Raw genomic sequence first — 19,189 nt, 5'->3', positions numbered from 1 at the left:
CAGCGTTTTTTCACAGAACTGGAACAAACTGTACCATCTGTATGGAAACACGGAAACACCCAAATAACCAAAGCAATCTCTAGAGAGAGAAAAAAAAAGCATGGAGGTATCATGCTCCATGATTTCAAACCAAAGCTGACCCTTGAATAATCATATATACCTTCTCTTCCTACCTAGGTTAAAAAAAATCCTTAAGAATAGGAACCAAACATGAAATTGTTTTTGTATCATCTACAGTGTCTCATTCAGATGAATACAAAATTCAAATGCTTTTAATATCAATTTAGAACATTAAAGGATAAAAGATTTAATTGAAATCACATTATAACTACAGGAAAAACCAGAGATTCATTATTTTTCATTTTTTAATCTTTTATTACTTGAAAGTGAAGACAATGTTCATTTTTATAGAGTCCTCATTGTTTGTTATAATGAGGTTAGATTTCAAGTTGGTAGTGATTCCAACATAGTTACTGATTAAAATGTTAAGTATTTTACCTTTCTTCAGTTCTCTATTGGTTCCTGTTCAGTATACTTTATCTCTATCTTTTGAGAATGCGTGTTTATCAACCCACACCTACTAGAAAAGGCTATTTCAAATCAATGCAGCACCACTATCAATAGGGGCAAAGAAAGTTAAATACTACCACAGTATCATTAAGTTACTTAATAGTTTTTCTATAAACACATACCAAATACTCACACTTACCTCTTTCAATTATAAAAGCAGCTAATGAGTTGCTACATTTCAGATACTCTGATTGATTAGAAATTAGTTGACTAAATGTTTCTTTAACAATCTGTGAAATCTTTGCAAACTGAATATGTCTCCCTTCTAGAAAAAAAAATCAAATGCAACATGAATTTGAAGAACACTGTGCTTTATCCCAGAGGCCAGAATAACCTTTCAACTGAGTGAGTTAATTTTCAGAGGTATGGAAGTAAATTTATAATTTATGTCATGACTGAGATTTTAAAGTATTCCATTCTAAAAGTATACAAGTTATTGAGCTTTTTGGATAGACTCTTGTTTAAAAAAAGCAGCACAAGTACTACATATTAGAAGATTACTGATTTGTTTTGATAAAATATTGAAAAGTCATACAGGAATACAGGACATAAGACAATTCTCTGTTGTAAGGGACTGTCCCACATTGCCTGACAAGTACGATCTCAATGAAAACCAACAGTCTTCCCTAATCATTGTGATAATCAAAATATACTTCTTAGTATTTGCCCCACTGAGAACCACTGCAAAGCACTAAACACTTAAACTCTTGATATAGTTCCATGTTCCTACTAAACAAAAACCCAGACTTTGAAAGGAAATAAAAGTAGTTTTAAGTAATTAGGACTACTACAGAATAGTTAGTATGGACTTCCCTGGTGGCTCAGATGGTCAAGTGTCTTCCTGCAATTCTGGAGACCAGGGTTCAATCCCTGGGTCAGGAAGATCCCCTGGAGAAGGAAATGGCAACCCACTCCAGTACTCCTACCTGGAAAATTCCACGGACAGAGGAGCCTGGTAGGCTATACAGTCCATGGGGTCGCAAAGAGTCAGACACGACTGAGCAATTTCACTTTCACGGAATAGTCATAACCAAGAATATACATCAAAACTTACCCATGAACTTTTTAAAAAATATGAAAGTTTTGAGGTTCTGAGATAGGACCTTGGCCACCTATTGTTTTGTGTATATAATGCTTGTGTATCCCCAGGGAAGAATCATTATTCTAGAGAATGAGAGGTTGCAGAATCACTTAACAGAGTATTTCTCAAAGTTTACTTGTTTACTAAGCCACCGAAAGTTCCCGATGTTGCATGATGGCTGCTAAGTAGTCTTATCAAGTGGTTTGTAGTCCATGATATCTTCGGAGGAAAGAAGTAATGACACAATTTTGCTCTCATGCATTGCATATATATGAAACATATAAATAAACTTTCATAGAAATTCTTCTTACCTGCTTAATAAATATATTAAAAAGGCACACAAATGATAAAAATTTCAACATTATTAGTCTTCGTTAATATAACTAATCTCAGTTAAGCCATTTACAAGTTTTTATTTATATTTGTCAAACTTGAATTTTTCTTTGTTAATATTGTCAATGCTCTCTTAGAAAAAACAGGTAAAGTCACATCAAAAAGAGTTAAAGAACTTCATAGATACAATCATAAAATGAAATTCTGAGGGAAAGAATGAACTGCTGGTTATATTCTTTTATCTAACCACAAAGTGTGAAGGTGCAAATTATTACAATTGCATGCTAGCATATATTTTATTTAAATTCGCAAAACCATTGTGTGGCATAAAAATTAGCTTTTGGTGTTAGTAAAAATGTATAGTAAAAATACGAATGAGAAGTATTCAGCAACTTGGCTCTGCTTATCACCAAAATCTTATGATACAAGAGAAGCATACTCATTTAATGATATTTTAAAATGAAATCTTTTTTTCACTCCAACAGCAATATAAAAGGTGTACATTCAGAAGTCTTCCTTTCCAAATGCAACCACTATTATCAGGATGGATATTTTGATGAACAAAAATATAAACAAATAAATAAAAACATTTACTGCTTTAAAAAATAAAAACTGGGCATGCTAAAATCCACTTTGCAACTGGTCTTGGGCATCATTCAAAGGTAGACATTAGTGCTACCCTCCTTCTTAATGGTTCCAAAGAATGAGTGTAATTTGTTTCATCACGTCCTATATGGTTGGGCTTCCCTTGTGGCTCAGCTGGTACAGAATCTGCCTGCAATGCAGGAGACCTGGGTTTGATCCCTGTATGGGGAAGATCCCCTGGAGAAGGGAAAGGTTACCCACTCCAGTATTCTGGCCTGGAGAATTCCACAGACTGTAGAGTCCATGGAGTCGCAAAGAGTCGGACAAGACTCAGTGACTTTCAGTTTGACTATATAGTTAGCAATTATTTTGTGCAATGATATGAAACAGAAAAATACACTGCAATTAATACTGACAGAACAAGAATTACATGTGTGGCAGGACAATGTTTTGCTGAATATAAAAGGTTGCACCTGAATATTATCAAGAACATTTAGAACTTAACAACATACTGATACAGCTCTTGATCTTAACTGGCTGTTGAAGAAAATAATGAATCCTGTGAGTATAAACAAATCTTTGCCACTAAATGGATCTCTTATTAGCATGCATATGAATAAGGAGCAATACCATTTTTCCTATACATGTGTGCTGCTTGCTGAGGAAATAAAATGTTCTCACAAATTACTGGAAGTGAAGGATGAGATAAAACATGATATATACGATGTTAACACCATTTCCTTGACTTCCAGTTGCTAATTTCAAGCGATCCTTAATATCATAAGGAACCTGAATCTATCTTCAGAACCAAAACATTATTATATTAAGTGAAGATACAGTCCAGTAAAAATATGGCAAAGTAGACAGGCTGTGAAAAAGTGATACCTTCCATAACTGGCCCAAAAGGAGCTGTTCAGGAGATTTTTATGTATCTCAAATCTTTTCTTCTTCAAAGTGATAATATTCAACTCTTGTGTTTACACATAAGCCTGAAGAATGATGCTTGTCCCTCCCTTTCCTAACAGAGAACTGTTAATTTTTAACTTTTTAACTCCTTACCTGAGCCTACCAAACCTGACTCTACTCATGTATTTTTTTAAACACATTGTTAACCACATACTCGGGGTACCAGTAATCTGTATTATCTGCCCATCATTAACCTAGGATTCTTTCTAGTATTCATTAAAAATGTCCATTGAAGCTGAAAAGACTAGAGCCCCTTTCAATATTAAGAGATCACTGCTGTTGAAATGATCATTCACTGTCCTTCTGTTCAGCAATTCCTATGATCATTAGATCAAGTGACAATATTTGACTGAATATATTTAACTATTGACTGATTTTGCCTTTTGAATGTGCCTATTTCCCCTGGTCTAGTCCTTTTACTCGAAACAAGCACACAAATGTACACAGCCTTTTTCTGTCTCAGAAAGAGTCTGAAAAGTGTATTCAAATCCTAATCCTCAAGACCTGGAAAGGACAAAGAAATGCTCTTCTTCATTTTAGTTCTGCAAATACTCTAAATTTTAAAGTCTGAAGTGTTACTACTATGTAGGCAATGTAGAAATTAAGGATAATTTCCTGCCTTTCAGGGGATTAACAATCTAATGGGAAAAGTATACAACAATCACCATACAGTGTTGAATAGAATAAAATATTACAATAAAATAATAGTAGTTACTATTTAGTGAGCACCTACTGTGGGCCAGGCACTGATCAAGTTTTTGTACATGCATAAATTAATTTAAATCTCACAATAACCCTATGAGGCAGTTATTGTTGTAGCCATTTTACAGGTAGAGAAATTAAGGTGTACAGAGAGAAGTAAATGGTTCTAGGTCACACAACTAGTAACTTTAATTGCAGTTATAGTTTTTTTGAGCTTCAGTAACAACTAACATTAAAAGAAAGTGAACAGATTATTTGAAATGAATATCCCAACCATCAAGCACCAGAAAGCCAATGGATTTCATTAATGACCAGCCCACCAAAGCACAGAATTTTCAAAAAACCAGTTACATGATATTGATAAGTCATCTCTTTATAGGAAAAAAGCCACTTCTTTGATTGTTCCTCTCCAATTTTATTATTTGTCTAATTTTTAGCAGAGTATGGAAGGAAACACTCATCTTTGTAGAAGTGTGACAGGTTTGAATAAAATACTAATGCACATTTTCATACCTATGCATATTTTAATTGTATGCTGTTATAATTTTTAATTGGGTTAATCTTCTTTTAAAAATTATCATAAAGGACTTTCCTACCATAATGTACTTTTGAAACATATACTGGTTCAGGTGAAACAATAGGATCTGCAGGGATAGGAGGAGGACCTGTAAATAAAACAAAATCATAAGGAAAAATGTAACTTCAACGTTCAAAAGGACAGGTATAATACTATTCTGTAATAAAACAACAATCCAAGAATGATTGTTTTTTCTATATACATCTGCCAACTCTAGGCCATCAATTATCCATTAGCTCAGCCTTTCTAAATGTTTTTGTTATACTGAAATCAATTATACAAACACCAAATACATTTCTGGTTCCCTGTTCTTAGGCTACTATATAGCTTGCTTTGTAACAGATTCAACATCCTGAAAATCGATTAAAATTAAACCCTAGTTTAAGTGCTTATGAACAATTTTATATCTACAGTATTACCAGGTAAAACATTTATAAAATATTTGTATTTAATACTCTATCAAAATTTTAATTAAGTAAAAATTATCATTTTAATGTTATTTTACCAGAGTATTTTGTAGGGGAATACTTCAAAGTTTTCTAAGTTATTTATTTAAATGAACTTGTTAAACGAGTAATTTAAAGATCGAAACATAATTCAGAAACAATTTCATTCTTTTGTGCCAGTAGCAAATAAAAAAAATTGACATAAAAAAAAGTTTTCTAAGTTTTTTACCCAATTCTTTGCAACAGCTTTCTAATTTGGTTCCAAATTAGGGAATCCAGGAAAAACAAGAAAAAAGCATGACTAAATCAAAGGGACAAAAAAGATCAGGAAAGTTTAAATGAAAAAAGTCCAGGAGCAAAGGTTCAACTAAAGTAGTTAGCATCTCTCAAGAATCACTCATAGAGACAGACAGTAAACAGAAATGCTACTCTGGACCCCACTTTGAGTAAAATGAGAAACTGGTTGAAAACACAGAAATTAACAAAGACTGACTATGTCATCTTGAGGTTCACATTAGTTAAGTAAATATTGACTATAGTTAGATATATACACTCTGAACTTTAGATAGGCAGAACTCTAAACACTCAGAGGAAGACGGATTTTCTCCCATCTTTTCAACGGGTGAAATGAAAACTAAAGATATTAAATCTTGTTTATCAAGCACAAATGCTTTCGATAAATAAGAAAATGTGACTGTATAAGCTGGTCTACATTTTGAAACACCATAAACAGGGAAAATAATCTTGAAAAAGAAGAACCAAGTAGAAGGACTCACACTTCCTGATTTCAAACTTAACACTAAAGTGACAGTAATCAAGACTGTGGTAATGTCATATAGACCAATGAAATAGAATGGAGAGTGCAGAAATAAAGTTTTTTAAAGGCCTTCAAATGATTCTCAACAAGAGCACCACTACCATTCAATAGGGGAAATGACAGCTCAGTTCAGTTGCTCAGTTGTTTCTCTTTGCGACCCCATGGACTGCAGCATGCCACGCTTCCCTGCTCATCACCAACTCCCAGAGCTTGCTCAAACTCAAGTCCATCAAGTTGGTGATGCCATCCCAACCATCTCATCCTTTGTCGTCCCCTCCTCCTCCTCCTCCTGCTTTCAATCTTTCCCAGCATCAGCGTCTTTTCTAATAAGTCTAATGAGGGGAAAGAACAGTCTTTTCTAAAAATGATGCTGGAAAAACTAGATATTCACATGCAAATAAATGAAGTCAGATCCCTTAGATAACACTATATACAAAAATTAACACAATGTGGATCAAAGACTCAAACATCAGAGCTAAAACTATAAAATTCTTAGAAGAAAACATGCGAAAAAGCTTCATGACACTGGATCTGGCAATGATTTCTTGGACATGATGTCAAAGGCACAGGCAACAAACAAAAAACTGACAAACTGGACTTTTTCAAAACTCAAAGGATGCTATTAACAGAGTAAAAATGAAAATCACAAGAGAAGAAAATATTTGCAAATCACATATCTGATAAGAGGCTGTTATCTGGAATATATAGAGGACTCCCTAAACTCAAAAGGAAACCAAACAACCCAATTCAAAACTGGGCCAAGGACTCAGGTATGACATCTCTCTAAAGAAGATATACAAGTGACCAATAAGCACACTGAAAAATGCTCAATATCACCAATAATTAGGGAAAGCAAGTCAAAATCACAGTGAGCTATTACACTTACTAGGCTGGCTACTATCAAAAAAAATGAAAATAGCAAATGTTGGCAAGGATTTGGAAAAATCGAAATCCTTTGCAAATCAAAACCACAACGAGGTACCATTACACGCCAGTCAGGATGGCTGCTATCCAAAAGTCTACAAGCAATAAATGCTGGAGAGGGTGTGGAGAAAAGGGAACCCTCTTACACTGCTGGTGGGAATGCAAACTAGTACAGCCACTATGGAGAACAGTGTGGAGATTCCTTAAAAAACTGGACATAGAACTGCCATATGACCCAGCAATCCCACTCCTGGGCATACACACTGAGGAAACCAGATCTGAAAGAGAGACGTGTACCCCAATGTTCATCGCAGCACTGTTTATAATAGCCAGGACATGGAAGCAACCTAGATGTCCATCAGCAGACGAATGGATAAGGAAGCTGTGGTACATATACACAATGGAATATTACTCAGCCCTTAAAAAGAATTCATTTGAATCAGTTCTAATGAGATGGATGAAACTGGAGCCCATTATACAGAGTGAAGCCAGAAAGATAAAGATCAATACAGTATACTAACACATATATATGGAATTTTAAAAGATGGTAACGATAACCCTATATGCAAAACAGAAAAAGAGACACAGATGTACAGAACAGTCTCTTGGACTCTGTGGGAGAAGGCGAGGGTGGGATGTTCTGAGAGAATAGCATTGAAACAAGTATACTATCAAGGGTGAAACAGATCACCAGCCCAGGTTGGATGCATGAGACAAGTGCTCAGGGCTGGTGCACTGGGAAGACCCAGAGGGATGGGATGGGGAGGGAGGCGGGAGGGGGGATCGGGATGGGAAACACATGTAAATCCATGGCTGATTCATGTCAACGTATGGCAAAAACCACCACAATACTGTAACGTAATTAGCTTTCAACTAATAAAAATAAATGAAAAAAAAAAAACTGAAACCCTTGTGCACTATGGATGGAATATAAAACGGTGCAACCATTATGAAAAACAATATGGCAGCTCTTCAAAAAAAATTAAATATAAAATTACCATATGATCCAGCATTTCCACTTCTGGGTATAAAACTCAAACATTTGAAAGCTGAGTATTCAAGACATACACTCACACCCATATTCATAGCAGCATTATTTACAATAGTCAAAAGGTTAAGCAACCCATATGTCCATCTACAGATGAACAGATAAACAAAATGTGATATGCATATAACAGAATTATTATTCAGTGATAAAAAGGAAGGACATTCTGACACATGCCTCAACATGGACAAACTATGAGGACATTATGCTAAGTGAAATAAGCCAGTCACAAAAGACACATACTGCCATGATTTTACTTATGTGAGGTACCTCGAGTAGTCAAACTCATACAGACAGAAAGTTGAATGAAAATTGCCATGGGCTTGATGGAGGGGAGAATGGAGTAATTTTTAACTAGTACAGAATTTTGATTTTGCAAGATAAATAGTTCTGGATGTTGGAGTCACAAAAAAATGAATGTACTTAACACTACTGCATGATACACTAAGAATGGATAACCGGGTAAATTTTATGTTTTAAATATATGCATTATAAAAAGTTTATGTTACTTCTATCACATTATTAAATGTTTTCAAGAGGTATTGAAATAAACTAGTCAGATTCTTAAATCACTATGTCAAAGTATTAGATTTTCAAAACCTAACGTTAACATCATTAATCATACTACCCTTGGAAAAAAACCAAAAAGTTTTCATATGGTTAATGAAAAAATAACATACTTTTAAAAACAACATGTACATAACAAAAAGATACATATGAAAAATAATCTTGATGAGTTCAGAATTTTGAAGAAATTTAAAATGATTTTAAAACATTTTACATTATAAATGGGGAGAAGAATAGAAAAACAAATGTGAGAAGAAATACTCAACACTTATACTTCATACCTTTTCACAAGGAAAAAAACTCGGTTGTCTAGGACAAACACTGCAAAGAAGAACATGTAGTTCATTATAAGGGGAAAGATGACCTAATTAAATTATTTACAGGCTCTACAGCAAGAGAAAACAGAACTGGAACAACAGACTGGTTCCAAATAGGAAAAGGAGTACGTCAAGGCTGTATATTGTCACCCTGCTTATTTAACTTATATGCAGAGTACATCATGAGAAACGCTGGGCTGGAAGAAGCACAAGCTGGAATCAAGATTGCTGGGAGAGATATCAATAACCTCAGATATGCAGATGACACCACCCTTATGGCAGAAAGTGAAGAAGAACTAAAGAGCCTCCTGATGAAAGTGAAAGAGAAGAGTGAAAAAGCTGGCTTAAAGCAAAACATTCAGAAAACTAAGATTATAGCATCCTGTTCCATCACTTCATGGCAAATAGATGGGGAACCAGTGGAAACAGTGGCTGACTATTTTTTCAGCTCCAAAATCACTGCAGATGGTGATTGAAGCCATGAAATTAAAAGATGCTTACTCCTTAGAAGGAAAGTTATGACCAACCTAGACAGCATATTAAAAAGCAGAGACATTACTTTGTCAACAAAGGTCCGTCTAGTCAAGGCTATGGTCTTTCCAGTGGTCATGTATGGATATAAGAGTTGGACTATAAAGAAAGCTGAGTGCCAAAGAACTGATGCTTTTGAACTGTGGTGTTGGAGAAGACTCTTGAGAGTCCCTTGGACTGCAAGGAGATCCAACCAGTCCATCTTAAAGGAGATCAGTCCTCAGTGTTCATTGGAAGGACTGATGTTGAAGCTGAAACTCCAATACTTTGACCACCTGATGCGAAGAGCTGACTCATTTGAAAAGACCCTGATGCTGGGAAAGACTGAGGGCAGGAAGAGAAGGGGATGACAGAGGATGAGATGGTTGGATGGAATCATCGACTCAATGGACATGGGTTTGGATAGACTCCAGGAGTTGGTGATAGACAGGGAGGCCTGGTGTGCTGTGGTTCATGGGGTCGTAAAGAGTGGGACATGACTGAGCTGAACTGAAAGAAATTTTAGTCATAATTAATGCATTTGTCATTCTTTGAGAAAACAATGTTGAATATTAAAATGCTATCACTGGAAATGGGAAAATGCTACTTTAATTTTCACAAAAAAGGAAAATATAAATGTTTAGAAACTAAAAATTGTAGCCAAAGGGCAAAAGATTTGCTAGCCCTAGATAAGCGTTTTGAAAACTCTTAGGGAAATGCATTTTTTCATGAGAAACCAATTATATGGTTTATAATTATAAATATCCTTTTCTAGTAATTAAATTAGAAATTGGGAAATTCTGTAGATATGTTTTAACTGGATTTCAACAAAGTATTTTAATTCTTTGAGGGTAGAGGATGGGTCTTATTTGAGTCTAGATTCCCAGTATTTATCACAGCCCTTGGAACATGCATGCATGTGTGCGTGCTCAGTCCTGTCCTTCTCTTTGCACCCCCATGGGCTGTATCCCACCAGACTCCTTTGCCCATGGAATTTTCCAGGCAAGAACACTGGAGTGGGTTGCCATTTCCTCCTTCAGGGAATCCTCCTCACCCAGGGATTGAATCACATTTCTTGCATCTTGTATATTGGCAGGTGGATCCTGGGAAAACTGTCTGAAACACAGCAGATCTTCAAATCACAGATTTAGTGATTTGAATGCATGCGATGGTTGGAAAGAAACAGGGAAAATATTTCTGGGCACATATCTAAGGGGGTTGATAGCTTATAAAATCATCATATATAGTGATTTTCCATTAATAAACTGCCAATATATGTAAGACAGCAAAATCACATCTAGCTCTAAAAAAATTAATAAATCTGAAATATAGTGAACAGAAATATGAAAATTAACAAAATACTTTCTAAGTAGTTATTTAGTCCAAACTATGACAAACTATTTTTAAAACAATGAAATAGACACATCAAATTTGAGATATGTCAAATTAGATCACTTTTAATTATTAAATAATGGTTTTAATTAAACAGAAAAATTAAAATATGAAATACAGATTGAACTTAAAGAACAAAATGACCTTAAGGGAAGTATTATGAAAGAAATATTATAATTAACAAGTTATAAACAAAAAAGCCCAGTCATAAAATATAAGTGATTTGAATTTAAAAAGAATTAGTCAACTGTCACAGTTTAAATCAAATTTAAATGTTTTTCTTTATTGAAGTTGCCTCATTTATAGGGAAAACAAAATGTAATCTAAATGAAATCAAAACCAAAATGAATTAATTAAAAAAAATCAAGATGAATGAATACTGAAAAAAACTGTTTACCATGCTAACACATATATTCCTCAAATTGATTAATAAGAACCTCTGTTGATTATTTACTCCCTGGAAGGAAAGTTATGACCAACCTAGACAGCGTATTAAAAAGCAGAGACATTACTTTGTCAACAAAGGTCCGTCTAGTCAAGGCTATGGTCTTTCCAGTGGTCACATATGAATGTGAGAGTTGGACTATAAAGAAAGCTGAGTGCCAAAGAACTGATGCTTTTGAACTGTGGTGTTGGAGAAGACTCTTGAGAGTCCCCTGGACTGCAAGGAGATCCAACCAGTCCATCCTAAAGGAGATCAGTCCTGGGTGTTCACTGGAAGGACTGATGTTGAAGCTGAAGCTCCAGTACTTTGGCCACCTGATGCAAAGAGCTGACTCATTTGAAAAGACCCTGATGCTGAGAAAGATTGAGGGCAGGAGGAGAAGGGGATGACAGAGGATGAGATGGTTGGATGGAATCATCGACTCGATGGACATGGGTTTGGACAGACTCCGGGAGTTGGTGATGGACAGGGAGGCCTGGTGTGCTGTGGTTCATGGAGTCACAAAGAGTCGGACATGACTGAGCGACTGAACTCTTCACCAAGCACTGGTTAAAGGCTTAGCATGTATTTAATGAATTCTAAAATGACAGATATAGGAGGTATCTATCCTTGTCTCCATTTTTCAAGCGATGACACTAAGGCTTAGAAGGCAAACAACTTATCTGTCCAGGGACAATACTCAACACTGAGCAATCTATATCTGGAGTTTACACTCTTAACCTACTTGCTATGTTACCTTAGGCCCTTATTTTCTCAAGTAATCCTACCATTATCAAATTTAACACAGGCAAACATCACAAAAATTGCATAAAAACCTGTCCATGTTAAATGTATAGTTTGGGAGCATAACAAGAATCCAATAAATTAAAGAAAAAACTAAGTTTCAGGACTGAAATCCATCAACAATCTGACAAGTTACCAGACAGTTCAGCGACATGTTTATATCTTTGGTGCTAAAATATACAAGAGCATTTTACCTACTATCAAATAACTCAGAGATCAGCAAAGGAAGGAAATAATTCAAATCCTGCTACTTCTATCGTGCAGTTGGAATAACTTCGTTATTGTAAATCTTTCAGATGATTCTTTCTGGAAAATGAAGCATTTTACAACACTACTTTATAATAAAAAATATTTACCTGATGTTTCTGAAATTCTTGGTTCAGGTTCATCCAGCTGTAGAAGCTCATCAAGAGCTAATTTTGCTGCATTGGATCTAGACTCCTTTTTGTTTTGTCCCAGTCCAGTCTTGTATTGAATACCATCCACCACAGCACAAAAAGCAAAATATGGTCCCATAACATTACCTTGAAAAATAACTCAGAATAAATGTTGTAATACTTCACAGAATGATCTTGCAAAAGATGTCTGTTACATAGGAAAACATTCCAGTACAACTGCGTAAAACAATCTCAGCTTGCCAGTTTTTCTGTAGGGTTAATACAGGTTGTAAGTATAGCTGAGTGGACCCCTAAACTTGTTCTGAGGAATACTCCGAGCAGCTAGTGTGGCTTCAGATCCAGCATCAACAATAGGGCCAACTTTACAGTACATTCACACAAAGAGTGACAGCGTCTTGTATAATGCCTGGCAGTGGTAGGCATTCAAATGTCTTATCTAATGATCAATGAAAGTGAAAATGTGGAGCACCTGGCAACATAGCTTCTTTCAAACCTCAACACTGATGAAGTTGAATTTTTCCTGTCCTCTGAGTGCCCTGATACTTTTATAAGCTTCAGAACAGAAGGAATTCCTTTGAAGAAATCCTATGTTTCTATCAGAGTCACAGACAATCCAAATCCATCACAGCCTTAGGGTGTATAGTGGGGATTTACACAGGAAACCAAAACATAAACAATAATAAAAAAGATACTCTGAAGAATGAAACTGTTCAATCATCCAAAGTTGCCAGAAAAAGTATCTTTACACAACTACATTTACCTAGTTTTCATATTTTCCTGATAAAAATGAAATGGAATCCTCTCCTAATTTTACAGGCCAAAGATTTCTCTGGCCTGTAATACCAAAGTTTTACTTTTTGGTATTCAGACTATAGTCTTCCTAATAGTGTTAATCGCTCAGTCACATCTGACTCTTTGTGACCCCGTGGTCTGCACCAACCAAGGCTCCTCTGTCCACGGAATTCTCTAGACAAGGATACTGGAGTGGGTTGCCATGCCCTTCTCCAGGCAATCTTCCCAACCCAGGGATCAAACCAGGTCTCTGGCCTTGCAGGCATATTCTTCACAGTCTGAGCCACCAGCCAAGTATAGGAGGCCTTTAAGAAACTTAAGTCTCTACTTTGGTTACAAATGGCTAGGTACATTGTCACTCCACATAAGCCTCTTTATTATTGTTTTCTCACATCTTCCATTAACTGCTAGGTTTTTAAAATGTACAACAAGATTTTATAAGCAACTCCAGACTGTATCAGGGTAAACTGCTTTCCTCCCAACATCTATGATCTCAGTTTCCCAAATTTCTTCCTTTAAGATCATCTGAGTTCCAATCCAAAATGAGTAAACCTGGGACTCATATTTTTAACAAGTGGCCCAGATGATTCTTATGTTTGAGATACTATCCATCAAATTTGTTAATAAGTACCCTGTGTCAGAGAGATGAGACTTTAAGCTTCATCTTGTTTCTGCCCCAGGTTCTCAAACTTTACCATCATCTAAATCCACACTACCTAGCTGGTTTAAAAATACTGACACTGTGGTTTTTCTATCAAATCTACAGAATTAGTAATTCAACAGTACTATGCACATAAAATGAACACCATGAACAATCATTGGGTTGTGTTTTTGAGTTTTGCTTAGTTCAATTAAGAGCTGACCAACAGAAAGTTAACTAATTACACAAAAATTCAGTCTATAGTATTGAAAACATCCCAGTTATCTAACCTACAGTGACAGGACTAGGAAAACTCCACCTTTAATATTAAAACCCTTTTTTTGTCACCTGTTAATGTACTGCTGTTTCACCCAAATCAATGACTAGAAATTTGGCTTCACTATGACAATCTACCACATACAGTAGCTCTGAGACCCCTATTGGTAACAGTATCAGGAATAGAAAATTAAAGAGAGGAAACTACTTGATAATAAACTACACATGCACACATATGAAGATTTTTAAAGACTGTGCTCCTTTGCTTCACATGCTTTTAGCCTGTCAATGCCTCTTAAGAGCACTTTATTCTCTTATCCCTTCACTTTCCTAAAGTTTTTCCTAATCACTAGTCATAAGGTGAAGAAATCAGAAACTTCTTTCTGTCTTTTACTCTTGTAGCTTTCCACAGGCCCAAGGTGGTAACAGATTTTCTGGTGGGCGACAGTTTAAGAGAGAATGGAGAAATTAAGTCACGGGCAAGTCTTCAGAGAGAGAATCAATCACCTATGTGCTATTTTCCCTTCTAACTTTTATATTTCAGAAGCCAAATTTGACTATATTTCTTGTCAGGCATCATCATCACAGAATACTGATAAAAATAATCAGTCCAAATATTTAACATCCCTACAAAAGCACGTTTATGCTATAAGGAGCACCTAGTTACACCTGGAAATAATCTACAAGGCTGATGAGATTTCCATTTAATTAGCCATACACAAAAAATTAAAATTCAGTGATTGTAAAATTTTTGTATGAGTAAATTTAGTTTCAAAATGCTAATGTATGAATATAAACATTTATGAAGCATCCTTGTCAAAACATACTAGTAGTTACCCAACCCTACCATTAGGTGAATAAAGAAAATAATCTAATTTAGTGCCACATATATACTCTGCTTTTAATAGGAAAATATTTTCTAGTATTGTAACAACCAGATACAACTTTGTACTTGCCTGTTGTCACTGTTTCCTTCAGGTCAAGCTGAACCCGCTGCATTTGTGCAAACTGGTGCAAGGCTGATACAGGATTGATCTCTCCACGTCTGTATTTCATTATAAATTCTTTAGGTATTTTTTTCGGAGGAAGGACAGGATTTGAAATAGATGAAAGGCCTTTGGAAAGCAATGGTTCTGGAAAATTACCTAAAAATAAATGTTTATGCTTGTCAATTTGGTTAGATTAAAAAGAGTAATAAGACAAGCAAAAGCACTAAACCCTTCCCTAAAATGAAAGACAATTCCACACACACAGTTGCATGTGTTTTTCATCAAAAATGTTCCTACTACTAAAGAAGTGTAACCTATTATGTATATACCTTCTGGAGTACTAAGGCTATTGTGCAAAGTGCTATTATTGTCAAAGCATAAAGTGATATCAAAGAATCATAAGATTTCAGTGATGTCAAGGTCTTCAGAGGCTAAGTCATTTTTACACATGAAGTCACTGAGGCCTAGAATATAGTTAGATTTGGTACCAGAACCTAGACTCTGCTTTCGATTCACTATTTTTACATTTTAAGTTGAATTCAACTGAATTTTTACTGTGTGTGGCCTGGCTTTACATTTAACACTACAATAAGAGATATGTGGAATACAACCCCTTATAAATCCAGTTCTTTCCTGAAAGGCATAAACACAGCCTCACTTCAAAAAGGCAAGACACACTGGAAGTGGTCTTGTGCTCAAGTGGTAAAGAACAATTAAGTGAACAGCCAGGGGAAGCATTTCTACTGGGCTGGGAGTCAAATCCAAGTTTCAGTTGGGACATGGCCACAAGTAAATGGATATATAATCTGGAAACAGTGAAACCGGAAGCTCATCAAAACTGACTGGACATCCCAGAATCTTATAGAACTTAGGCATTATTACAAATGTAAAAGAGTCTGTACCCGTCACTGGCGTAACCTTGGATGCCATGTTCCACAGGCTGTAACTTTCCGAGGAATATCCTGTGGGTGTAGTTACCGTCTGGGCTGATGGCTGAACTGGCAAGTTCTTTTTCAGCATTTGGGCAAAGCTAGGGACCCGAGAACTCTGAAACCAGTCATTGTTGCCAGACATTTTCTCACCTACAAATTGTTAAGAAAATTAGCAGAAAATTTAAAAAGTACTACGTAAACTAAAAATACTTACTCTGAAATAAAAACCACATTCCCATACATTCCCATACAGGGCCTTTACACACACACACTCCCAAGACAAACGCTCCCGTAATGTCATGACTGCTTTGTGACCAGTTTTACGGTGACAGAACTGTCTCCCAAACCCCTCCCCAAAGCACTTCTACAAGGAGGAAAGGAGGGACGGCGTGTTTTTTGGTGAAAAGCCTTTCTCAGGGGTCAGGGGAAAAAAAAAAAGAGGAAAAGAAAACAAAAATTTGAGGACCGCCCCCCCCCCCCCCCCCCCCCACTCCAGTGGCCACCCGGTTGGCGGCCTCCTGAGCCCCAGCCTAACTCCCACCCACCAGTATTGTCCTTCTTGCCCGGCTGGCTGGACCCCGCTGGCGGGCAGCTCTGACCGAGCCGCAGGCCAGGTCGCAGGCCGGGGGCTCCCCGGCCAGCCGCCGACGACGCCGTTGCTTCTTTCTCCCGGCCTCAACCTCTCACTTCAGACCGCTTGGCCCAAGAGCCACGCCGCCAGAACGGCGTCTTTCAAAAGCCGCCTCGTGGAGTCACCGGAGGACCCGGGCGGACGCCCCACGCAGGCCTCATCCAATCACTAACCGTCCTTTCTGCCCGTGCTCCGCCCCCGCGCCTGAGCCAGCGCGTGCCTGCCGCGCTCCAAAGCTTGCGACGTCAAGTGACGCAATGACGTTGAGCGTTGCGTATTGCGCATGTTCAAGGCCTCGTGAGGTACTACAGGCTTTCTGAGTGTACGTAGCTGGGCCCATTGGCCTCCTTGTCTGCCAGGAAAGGCGGGTGAGATCACACAGTTCAGCCCCTTCACTCTCCTGCCTGATGCCCTCCACACACACCTGCCTGGTACTCCCTCCATCCCGACATAGCACTGGAATAGTGCTTCCTTATCTATTATAGGGGTCGTCCCTGGTGGCTCAGCGGTAAAGAACCCACCTGCAATGCTGGAGGCGCAGGTTCGATCCCTGGGTTGGGAAGATGCCCTGGCGAAGGAAATGGCAGCCCACACCAATATTCTTGCAGGGAAAATCCCGGGTAGAGAGGAGCCTGGTGGGCTACAGTCCATGGGGCCGCAAAGAGTCAGACATGACTGTGCACTCCTATCTATTACAGGATCCCTGGAGGCAGTCCTCGGGTACCTATGTGTGGGTAGTTTCAAGAAACCTTTTGCTTTGTCCACAGTTATACTCTCAGAAGGTACCTGTGGACAAGGTTTGGCCTCACGGTGTGTTATTTACAGAAAAAAGCCTCCCTGAACTCTTGCGGAAGCCTCACGTGGAGCCAAGTAAGCCACAGTTTCCAAAACTGGTTGGGGCCTGAGAAGCTAATGACTGATACATGTCTGACACACACAAATTGAGTGTCCTCAGTTCTTTGCTCTTGGGAAAGATGAAGGAGGCGCTAATGGAGGTGTTGCTGATAGATCACTGAAAATATTTTAAATAGTATTTTACAAGTATTTGAACAGGCCTTGGCATGTAACCCACCAGGACTTCAAGGGATTGAGGGAGATTGCTATAACAAAATTTAAATGCTCCTCTACTTGTTTATCTGGGAAAGGTTTCTCAAGGGTTAAATCACATAAAAAGAAAAATAACAGAATTGATGGTATTCTGTCTCATTATAGCAAGAAGTAATATCCATCCACAAATACATGGGCTAGTTGGGAGAAAAAAATAGCCTCATATCTCTCATTAAGCAATGCATTTTCAATAGAAGCAGCATATTTTTCTTTAGTGGTTATTAGAATGTGTTGACTCTGATGCTTTGATCAAGTGCTCGTTAATGATTTTAATAATAACTCAGTCTAGGTTTTTTTCTTAATGTTGAGAAACTTTTGCTTACAGGAGTTAGAAAATTAAAATGTTGCCAAGAAGTGTGCTCAGGATGGTGAATAAAGCTTCAAAGTATAAAAATAGATAATTTCATTAGGACCAAATTTGAGTAGGGACTTGGAATGGAAATAGAAGCTGAAGAAGTAAAAGGAATGTTTAAAAATTACTCTAAAAGATACAGCATATATAAATGTTTTATTTTGAAATAGTTTTAGATTTATAGAATTGTAAAGATAGAGTGCCTCTATATTCTTCCATCCATTTCCCCTAGTGTTATCATGTTACATAGTGTAGTACATTTACCAAAACTTAAGAAATTAGCTTTGGTACAGTACTACCACTAACTGTACTGTATACTTTATTTGGATTTCACCGGGTTTTTAACTAAAGTCCAAATTCAATCCAGGATACCATGCCATCACATCTCCTTAGTCTTTTGCAGTCTGAAATAGTTTTTCAGTCTTCACTTGTTTTTCATGATTTGATCCTTTTACATGATTTTGATATTTTGTGGAATGGCCCTCAGTTTACATTTGTCTGATGTTTTCTCTTGGTTAGACTAGAATTAAGGATATTTGATAAGATGGAGGTGAAGTGTACATCTTGTGGCATATCAAGGAGTACATGATATCAGCAACTATTAGTGGTGATGTTAATCTTGATGACTTGGCTAAGGGTGTGTCCGTCTGGTGTCTCCGCTGTGAAGTTACTATTTTCCCTTTTCTATATTCTGTTAGAAGGCAGCAAAGACATGAGGGGAAGGAAATAGAGGTCCACCTTCTGGAGAGAGGAGTACCACAGAGTTTGTGGTGTGTTCTGCTAAGTTGCTTCAGTCATTTCTGAGTCTTTGCAACCTGATGGACCATATCCAGCCAGGCTCCTCTATCCATGGGATTCTCCAGGCAAGAATACTAGAATGGGTTGCCATGCCCTTCTCCAGGAGATCTTCCTGACCCAGGGATCGAACTTGCATCTCTTACATCTCCTACATTGGCAGGCAGGTTCTTTACCATGAGCGCCACCTGGGAAGCCCCACAGAGTTTGTGGACAT

General features: G+C 37.2%; 1 protein-coding gene across 1 annotated transcript in view; it reads right to left on the bottom strand.

Annotated features, from left to right (window-relative positions):
• The window catches only part of ADAD1 (adenosine deaminase domain containing 1), a 47,789-nt gene extending 31,029 nt beyond the window's left edge, over window positions 1-16,760 (bottom strand). The window contains exons 1-6 of the mRNA XM_061140882.1: window positions 16,633-16,760; window positions 16,058-16,237; window positions 15,123-15,311; window positions 12,417-12,584; window positions 4,834-4,902; window positions 710-835 (exon numbers count right to left, since the gene is read on the bottom strand). Coding sequence (XP_060996865.1) covers window positions 710-835; window positions 4,834-4,902; window positions 12,417-12,584; window positions 15,123-15,311; window positions 16,058-16,229 — 724 coding nt within the window. The 5' untranslated portion in view covers window positions 16,230-16,237; window positions 16,633-16,760. The remainder of the gene's footprint in view (window positions 1-709; window positions 836-4,833; window positions 4,903-12,416; window positions 12,585-15,122; window positions 15,312-16,057; window positions 16,238-16,632) is intronic.
• Between the last annotated feature and the right edge of the window lie 2,429 nt (window positions 16,761-19,189).

Source organism: Dama dama, chromosome 5 (assembly GCF_033118175.1).
Source record: "Dama dama isolate Ldn47 chromosome 5, ASM3311817v1, whole genome shotgun sequence".
NCBI lineage: Eukaryota > Metazoa > Chordata > Mammalia > Artiodactyla > Cervidae > Dama > Dama dama.
Note: the sequence above shows the minus strand (reverse complement) of the source record. Positions and strands in the feature narration are given on the sequence as shown.